Raw genomic sequence first — 9711 nt, 5'->3', positions numbered from 1 at the left:
TGATTATATCTAAAATTAAGGGTGGGTTAAAAAAACCAAATTGTTGGTAAAATGACCTGGGTCCCCCTGACCTTTTTTTTAGCCCTAAAAATTTTATTTTTCCTTAAAAAATTGTTTTTTTATTTTAAATTTTTGGGTTTTTTTTTTAAAACTTTAGTCTTTATTTAATTTGTTTAAAAATCAAATTTATCAATAATCAAATTCTTTTGCTTTTAAAAATTTTTTATTTATTTGGACATTTTTTAATTAATTTTTTTATTTTTCTTATTCTTAAAAACCCTTTTTTCCTTTTTTAAATAGTTTTTTTTTTTTGAGTTCTGAAACTTGAAAACACAAAGCAAAAGCCCATTCAGGTCCCTTTTTCTTTTTCCTCCTTACAGTAGCAGTATTGCAGAGCAAAATAAAATTTTTAGCCAAAAAAAAAAAAAAACGGCCCATATAAAAGCAAAGGAAAAAAGAACAAAAATTAGAAAAAAAACCTTCAAAAAAAAACCCAAAGGAAAAAATTTGCCAATTTTTTTTTTTATGCCAGTTTTTTTTTTGTGGAAAAATTTTTTTTGGATTGGGGTTTTGGGGGCCAAACTTTTGGGGAACTCTTTTTTTTTAATTAATAGAGTTCTTGGAAAAAAAATTTTAAATCACTTTAAAAAAAAATTGTACCTTTTTTTTTTTTTTTTAAAGGCAAAAGTTTGGCAAAAAGTTTTTTTTTTTTTTTTTTTTAGTTCTTTTTTTTTAAACAATTACTTTTTTAACCCATTTAAACAACAGTTTTTTTTTTTTTTAGGAGAGGGGACTTAAAATTTTTCCATTCCAAAGTTTAACGAAATTTTGTGCCCCATTTGCTTTTTGATTTTCTTGATTTTATTTTTTTTTTTTGTATATGGTTCCTTTTGATTGTGAAAATTAAAATTTTGCCCCCCTCAAACTTTTTTTCTTTTTTTTTTTTAATGGGGATTACTTTTTCCTTTTTTTTTTTTTTGGCTTGTTCTAAATCTTTTCTTTTTTCCTACAAGAAATTTGCTTTCCCAAAAAAGTTTTTTTTTCAAAAAGTTAAAACCAAAACAAAAAAAAAAAACCACTTTTTTTGGTTCTTTTTTTTCCAAAGCCTCAGAAAAAAGGCCAGCAAATCAATACTTTTTTGCAAACTCATAAAGGGCAGCGAAAATTGGATGAAAAATTTGGCAATTCCCCTTTTTTATTTTTTTGTTTCCCATGTTTTCAATGCAAAAATTAAACGCCGTCCCCTTCCTCGTTCAAACCCCCATGGCCCAAAGCAAGTTTTTTTTTTTTTTTTTGGTAAAGATAACACAACAAAAACCCTATTATCAACCACAAGTCAGGAGCAACAAAATCAAAACTTGAAGCGGGGTTTTTTTTCTTTTTTTTGCCCAAGCCTTGTTTTTAAAAAAAAAAATGCCAGCCCTTTTTTATGTTCCTTCCCTTATATGGGGTGCACCAAATGGCCCTGTATCTTTGGGAAAATAATTGGAAAAGACCAAGACCCGAGCCCCCCAAAATAATCCGGTTAGTGTTTTGGGGTTTTTCCCTCCTTCTTTTCGTTCCACTTTTAAGATTTTGTTTCAATCTTTTTTTTTTGGGGCTTTTTTTTTTTGAAAATAAAATGAGGCTGGCTTTTTTCTTTTTTATAGGGGTACAATTCAGGGCCAAATCTTCAAGTATTTTAAAGCAACCCCAAGGCCCCTCAAAAAAAAAAACAGCTTTTTTTTTCCTCCTTGGACAGGGGTTCTTTGCGGTAAAAAATGGGTTTAACAGAAAAGGAAAAGCCCCCCTTGGGTTTTTTTCCCCAAAACCTGTGGAACCCTTTATCCCGTGCCCCTTCTTTTGTTTAATGTTTATTGTTGCTCGGTAGGCTTTTGTTATATCTTTTTTGTGATAGCTCTATTGTTACTGACCCATAGCTAATGTTAAAAGGCATATCTTCATTACCATTTTATAGCTTCTCCATTTTTATATATATACTGAGCGCTGCTCGCAACTGCCGCTTAACTCTCACTGTTTGATTCGCTCTGCAGCGGTCAGAGAGAGAGATCATTATCTGTATCATATGTTATTTTAGAGACCCGGTTTCCCTACTCTAAGACGCTCCGCAGAGTCCAGTGGCAGCAGTCTCACCAGACTTGTGAAACACCCCTGTTAAAAATCGAGTAATATATAGAAATCAGGTCCAAGTCACCAAGCAAAAAAAAAAATTAAAGAAGCCAACCTGGTTGCATATAATTTTTTTTAACGTTATACTCATCCGGTCAGCACGAAGATTGTAGGAACAAGCTTTGTCTTGATAATCTAATGTGTTTCTCGCTCATGTTTATTTTTATAATGTCTCCCTTCGCTCAGCGTCTGTTTCCTCGTACTCCGTGAAACGCGCAGGTCTTGTCCTCATCCACAGCTATACACTAGGAAGAGATAATTTAAACCCAATGCAACGACAGTTCGCTGCAGAACATCGGATTAGTGCACCAGACATTGAAAACTATTTTTTCTAGGGATCTCATTTTGATGGAGCACCTTGTGGTTGTCTCTATTTTGTCATTCCCAGCAGAGGTCATTTTCTATCTTCATAACAGAATGCGGAGGAAAGACTGTGGTGATATTAGATATAGTTGCAAAAAATAAAACCTGGCATTTCCGTTTAGGAGAGTATTTATGGGTACATTTGTTTTTAATGTTTTGGCCCCTTCTAACGATAGCATATATTTTTTTTTGTTAAGACATAAGCGCTACCAAAACACCATATGCAGAAAGTCGAACTCTAACAGCGTAGAGGAGTACGCGCCCGCAAATCGAACACTTGGAATTATAAGAGATGCGTTTAATACAGTATCGCCTTATTCCACGAAAATTTATTCTCCACAGAATACACATCTTTATTTAGCGTGCAAATTTTTCCCACACGTTACTCCGAAGAGGCTTCTTCGTTCCTCTCTTCTTCCATACTTCCGGTTTATATGGGGTGGATCAGCACCGCTCACCTACTGTACCGGAGGTATGTATCTCATGAGTTATTTGTATATGAGAGGCTACTTTACATGCTCACAGTAAATTTAAAATAACAAAAATAAAAATATACAGTTGTTATTAATAACAGTAGTTTAATAATAATTAAATCCATATATAGAGTTACCCCTATAATATTAATCCTATATTCGAGTCCACAGACCACAGTATGGAGTGTGGACTGTAGCTGGTAATGAGGGCCTGTGTCGCCGGTCCTGTGGCACTGCCCTTGCAGCAAGCACCTAACAACCAACTGCTCCCCGGGCGCCCACAGCTGCCCACTGCTTAATGTATATTTATTGTATGTATAATAGGTATGGGTTCATAAATGCAGAGGACAACAGTTTCATTTCATGTATGTAAAATGCTGTAAATGCTGTATATATACTGTGAAAATGACAATAAAGACTTTATCTTATATCCTTTAAATATTCCACAGCAGCTTTCTGTGTATCCTTGCTCCCAATACGCCCTCAATGTTCTTATCTTTAGATTTAGCCTCATCCTCTCTTCCCTATATATTTAACACTGTAACAATGTATGTTCTTTGCTCTCTGATTAGACAAACATTTAGACCAACCATGATGCCTCATATAATGTACTCATCCACACTCATTTGGCATTAACCAGCCTTTATTCATTATCCAGGTCCGTGTCATACCTCTGTGGGGGTGCAGGCATCTCCAAAACTCCCCTGTCCATGTACAACTGATCAGAACAAGGTCATAACTTACTAAATAACAATGGATAAAACTATAACAGCATTTGGCAACAACAGCCATATCAACATAAATACCTGTAAGCAAAATAACATTTTCAAAATAAAATCCACTGTCTCTGTAAGTTTTGTACAATAAGGTACATTGGAGCTGGTAAACTGACAACAGAAGAGGTGTTGTTGATGGTCAGTAGAATAATGCAATATGCATTATTTCACTTCCGGCTAGAAAACATCTGTCAAGTGCTCATGGTTACTCTCAATTGCAACAGTATATAATTGCAATAGTGTAAAGCAGTGGGGTTTTCTTCATGCAGTTTAAATGAATCAAGTTTTAATGCAATTTCGATCACAAAGTTCTGCATAATTCAACTGAGTGCTGTAAAACCAAGAACACGCGCTTTTCATAAATAAAAACCCACGTCTGAAGGGTTAGATCGAACCACTACAGTGCTGCATATAACCTGCAGAAATGTCTTAAACATCTGTACATATGTTGGAGTTATAGAATAATGTGATGCAGCACTTCTGAAGTCCACGGTTTGTGAACCACTGAAGAACAACAGAAATCACATTATATGAGACATCACTGTAATACAAATGCCAGATATGTACTTTTTAAAGACCTGTGCTTGTTGTAGAGAGTGATATGTTGTATATTGATGTGATCGAAGAAGGAGAGACAGTGGGAGGGAACAAGACAACAAAGTAAGTGCTTTGACTTTAACAGCTGTTATTCTGCAGTGCAGTTTAGGTCCAGAGAAATATGTTAACAGCCAAAGACTCTGACAAACCTGATGGTCTAATCAGAGCTACACTAGGCAATGTCACATGTAGGCGGCTCCAAATGGCAGCGACATATACAGTAATATTCTTAAAAACATATTTTCAAGGAACATTTTTTAGGAAATCTTTTCACATTTTGTAATCTCCAACAGCACAATCAAACACTTGCTGCTGCTGTTACCATTAGTTTAAATTCGTGATCTCTTTTAGGAGAACTGACCAGACTTTAAAAAAAAATCAGTAAGTAATATTTTGCCTAGTGTAGCCTTAAAGGATAAGGTTGCATTATTATTTGTTATTGCTTATTGTCAACAAATCCCATGAAAAGACCGAAAACAACAATGTGCCTGTTTCTCAGCATTTTCAGATTTTCAGCCCCAAGCACATTTGTTCCTCCTGAACACATATCCTTAAAATATATACTTTTATTTTTTATTTTTTTTAATGAAGGAACATGTCAGCCAGTGCAACAGTGTGGTTCACTGATGTGTTTCTAGCTTTATGACCAGAATATGACACAAAAAGTTTTGGCTACACAGACAATACTTGTTAGAAGGATTCATTTGTTGTTGTTTTTGGTCTTTGTAAGGAATTTGTTGACAGTAAGCAGTAAACGGTGACAGCCTTAACTTTTAACGGACAAACTGATAAAATCAAATGAAAGCACAAAATGACAACGATAAATATGTGTCCCACATCATCTTTCTAGAGACTTTTGCACACATCTTATTTCTAAGGACACAAGTTAAATAACTCAGTTGTACACTTCCTGATGCTACAACTGGTACAACAGTGTTTTCTGCACACTGGCTACGATGTAAGACAGAAAGCAATATCTTTAATGTTTTTGGCTGTGACGTGGCCGTGCAAAGTGTGTGATTCTAGTAACGCTAAAGGAGAGGGGGAACTGCTATAAAACAAACTAGAGTAGCACTGGCACTTGGACATTTATCATCTTAACAGTGACTAAGCACAAAACAAAGGGCTGTTGTTCCAGTTTGTGTTGGTATTTTTCTTTGTGTGGTGCTATCATCATTATCCCCTTCAGTCTTTTGGTTTCCTCCAGTTAGAGAAGTCCGCTTAGGTCTCAACCTTCCCATACGTCCCCTCTGGGGGGCGATACTGTTTGGGGAAGGCCTTGAGCTGGAGAGAGTTAAAGGCGTATTTACGACATCCCACATTCTTCATGGTGTTCTCTCTCCTGCAGCCCTCACTGTGGAGAAACAGAAGCTATAAATTATTCATTTTCATCCAATATGCTTCTGATGCAGGGGTAATAAATATCTGTGAGATTTATGACTTTCTTCATCATTAGCTGACCTGCGCATACAGTCCAAGGCCTGGTAGAAGACCTGTGGGGCGAGGGCGTGCTCCTGCTGCAAGATCTGACACTGCTCCAGGGTCAGAGACATGGCTGTACGGTCCTTGGCGCTCTTACAGCTGGTGAAACGCACTCCGTTCAGGCGGCGACATGCCTTTAGGGATTCAGAGAAAGAGATTAGAAGAGAAAGACAGGGTTTTTAAATTTGGAGGGGGCTGCACAGAGAAGACACGGGGAGCAAGTCTACCTCGGCTGCTTGCCACAAAATCTCCACGTTCTTGCTTTTCTTGGCATTCACATTCTGGCTCAGCAGTTTAAGCAGCTCGGGCAGACTGGTGGTACTGCGGGAGCGAGGCAGGCCTGAGGATAGAGCAGAGGAACGATGAGGTGAGTTAAATATGAAGACACGCATTTTCCCTTCTGATTAAAGTATGTAAACTCACAGTCTTCTGGCAGGACTTCTTTAAACTGGTCGTAGTATGAGCTGAGGCGTGTCATGCTCTCCATGTTGATCACCTCTTGTAGTGACGTGTCTCCAAACCTGGACACACGTCAGATATTTGAGTTAAAATCTTCACTTGTCCTGTAATAATTCTACAATAATTAGATCTAAAAATTGCCCTCAACCTTTCCTGTCTTATCTTATCTCAGCGACTCACTTCTCAGCCAGCGTCTGCTGTTCGTTGATCCCCACGTTGAACAGAACGGGCTGCACACGCAGCAGCATCCCGTTCTGGATCTCTCGTGGCAACGTATCGAACATCACCCCGGGCATCGGAACCCTGACGTTGAAGCCGTTCCTGTTTCCTGTGATCACCGGCAGCATGTCCGGGGCGAAACCTGAAGTTGCCTGGGTAACTTTAAAGGTGACATTTCTCAGGTCCATCACTCCGACACTCATGTCCTCCAGCATGGCCAGCTCCTCACCTTCAAGAAACAAGGAGTCATCACAGAGGTTCGTGGCAATAATAATTCATCCAGATATCTGAGATAACAGGTCAGTTTTCACAACCCAAATTTATAACAATATCCTCTACAAGTAACACAAACAACACTGACAGCAGTACCTAAACTACAGATGTTACAGTTTTGTTCCTTTATGTTTGCTTGTTTGAACTGGCAGGATATCTCAAAAATGCTGAACAGGGCTAAGGAAGGTTTTAATGCAGCACCAATAGCACCAAATCATTGACAATAAAAAAGAACCTTGAACTCCTGATCTGTGTAGGCATAAAAAAATCTTTGGGCCATTGCAATGTCCTCTCAATCTTAAACAAATCTGCAATCCAGATCATTTTGATTCAGTTTCATTCAGTGATAGCCTTTTCATATGGAAGGTGCACCAGCAACATGGTTTATTTAAATTATCACGTTTAAGTGGTCATTACTTGAAATTGTGCACAAAAAACATGTTCCCTGACAGGATTTAGGGTAAATCAGACTGTCTAGATTTAGGCTTAGGCTTTCTATTTTCTTTGTGATGATGAATGCCCAAATAAAGCACACACGCACACAAACACTCTGACACACATCCTCACACACAAGTTACCGTAGGTGCTGAGCAGGCCCTCATACTGCACCAGTAAGCCAATGGTGTGTAGCTGCCTGAGGAAGCCTGAGTCACAGAGAGAGTTCCTCAGCTTGATAATGAAGCCACAGATCAGCGCCGTCAACTGCAAACAGCACAGCTCATATCAGTACAGCGATGACCGTTTTTAATTACCATATCTTATCTATCTTATCAATCATGTTACGCACCCTGTATAATGACATGTAATTATTCTAAACTACATAATAAGACAGAATAGCTAGAAGGGGGAGGTAGAAATTGACGGACCGTCTGGCAGAAGACAACATCGCGTCGGTACTGCAGGGTGAGGCTCATGGCGATGGTGGGGGCGCTGTCCTGCATCAGCAGAAACACCATGGCTTTCTTGGCTTTGTCGCTCATTAGAGACGCACAGTCAGTCAGCGTGGTGAGGAGAGGGTACAGAGCGTCGCTCCACTCACCTGCAGACACACAGGTTAAACACATTATACACACACACAGGGTATAATCTCACATTTGTGGTAATGATATTTTGCAGATATCCTTGAATTAAAAAAAATATTTCAAATTCTGGTTTGAAACAGTTTTGGTTGAAAGATCTTTTACAAAAAAGAAAAAGTACAGTTGGTCCTATTCTGAAAAATGTTTTACATGTAACTAATACAAAAAACAATGCTGTATTTTAACATTTCAAACAATAATCAAATGGCAGGAATACATGTATCTTCGCACATGGAATCATTTGTTAAGGAAACACTGTTCTCACCTGGGGATGTCTTTTCTACCTCTGGGCTGCTATCTACGAGTGAGAGAAAGTAAAGGATGTTTAGATGAGGACTTAATTCAACTTCTGCTTGTAACTCAACATTATATTGCAGATTGTAAACATCCAGCAACACTGAGGCAGGTAACATGATGAACAAGAATAAACCTACAGATGTGATCAATAGGATATGAAAGGCATGCAGGAGTCTGGCGAGAGAATGATGATGATGATGGTTGATGATTTTGATGCGAAGATGGTGATGATAATAGAGGATGACATGATGGCTGCAGTGAAGATGATGATGGTAAATCCGTGTCTTTATGTTCAGGATGTATCCAGAAAGCTTCTTGGTTACTATGAATACCTCATGAGAGTGACACATTCGTATTACCCTTCTGATCTTTGTACTCAGCAATGAGCTCAATCAATACATTGGTGAATGATTGTGCCTCTTTTACAGACCACACAGCCAAAAAGCTTCTGTTTGTGTGTGTTTGTGTGTGTGTGTGTATACCTTTCTTAGCATTACTCGGCTCCTCGGTGGCGAGCAGGAATACATCCTCAGAGCTACTGTCGCTCTGGAGTTTGTCTTTCTGCAGCAGCCTGTCCACCCTCTGGATCACACACTCCAGGCTCTTATCAACATTTAGCCAAACCTTCTCCTGCACACAAACACACACATTATAAATGGAGTTACCATAAAAACCACATAAACACACATTAAATTCATTAATGCACTCTTCTCTTACCCACTCATCCTCGTGCAGATCTGCCTGAAAGGAGGTGCGCTTGTTTTTACTCCCTTCGCTGCCCTCCGGAGGAGTTGCATGACGAGAAGGCGAGGTGGCAGCACGAGATGGAGAGGTCGGGTGGCGGGAAGGGGAGCGCGATGGGGAACAAGAGGAGGGGGAGAGGGAGGAGGAGGATGGGGATGGGGTGCCTTGCTGAGTGAACTCTGGGCGGGCGGCTGCCAGAGCGAGGATGGCTGAGGACAGCAACTTGGAGTCGCACACAGTCACCAACTGCCGAGTCTGCCGGAGGACGGAGAGAAGCCAGAGAGAGGCCGGGGAGAAAGTGGAAAAATGTGGTTATACTGTAAGCATGAAATTATCACGGACTTGGGGCAAAAAAAAAATGCTCTTTAAAGTTTATAAACCATGAGATTAAAAATGAGGGAGAAAAGGCTTGTGATGCTTTTTGGACCTTTTCTCTTTTTCCCATTGTGTTAGTTTGGCAAAATGTCTTTTTTTAAAAAGCATAAAACAACTGACCATGTAATTGTGTCTATTTTTATGGTCTATTACTGTATACCTGTATATCTCACTGCTGCAACAACAACAATTAAACATAATCAGTGGGACCAAAAAGCCATTATTACCAATTTAAATTTATTTTAAAAAATAAAGGAGAAACTATGGTGGCCATGAAAGTCACGAAAAATGCTAAAGGCCCTTTCTAGAGCCAGTGTTTGTTTGTCCGTTCTGGGCTACTGTAGAAACATGGTGGTTGAACATGGTAGACTCCCCTGAAGAGGAACCGCTCCTTCATAATGAATA

The 9711-nt window shown here is 38.8% G+C and overlaps 1 protein-coding gene across 2 annotated transcripts in view; it reads right to left on the bottom strand.

Annotated features, from left to right (window-relative positions):
- Window positions 1-3630: 3630 nt before the first annotated feature.
- inpp4aa (inositol polyphosphate-4-phosphatase type I Aa) overlaps window positions 3631-9711 on the bottom strand; it is a 16697-nt gene continuing 10616 nt past the window's right edge. The window contains exons 14-24 of one of the 2 annotated variants that reach the window (XM_035676697.1): window positions 8905-9186; window positions 8670-8817; window positions 8325-8519; window positions 8156-8188; window positions 7678-7850; window positions 7390-7513; window positions 6500-6767; window positions 6284-6381; window positions 6088-6200; window positions 5840-5994; window positions 3631-5732 (exon numbers count right to left, since the gene is read on the bottom strand). In XM_035676697.1, the coding sequence (XP_035532590.1) occupies window positions 5600-5732; window positions 5840-5994; window positions 6088-6200; window positions 6284-6381; window positions 6500-6767; window positions 7390-7513; window positions 7678-7850; window positions 8156-8188; window positions 8325-8519; window positions 8670-8817; window positions 8905-9186 (1722 nt within the window). In that variant the 3' untranslated portion in view covers window positions 3631-5599. The remainder of the gene's footprint in view (window positions 5733-5839; window positions 5995-6087; window positions 6201-6283; window positions 6382-6499; window positions 6768-7389; window positions 7514-7677; window positions 7851-8155; window positions 8189-8324; window positions 8520-8669; window positions 8818-8904; window positions 9187-9711) is intronic. The other variant, XM_035676698.1, reaches the window with a different exon arrangement.

Source organism: Morone saxatilis, unplaced genomic scaffold, assembly GCF_004916995.1.
Source record: "Morone saxatilis isolate NCDOM2014 unplaced genomic scaffold, NCSU_SB_2.0 Contig5, whole genome shotgun sequence".
NCBI classification, from domain to species: Eukaryota; Metazoa; Chordata; class Actinopteri; family Moronidae; genus Morone; species Morone saxatilis.
Note: the sequence above shows the minus strand (reverse complement) of the source record. Positions and strands in the feature narration are given on the sequence as shown.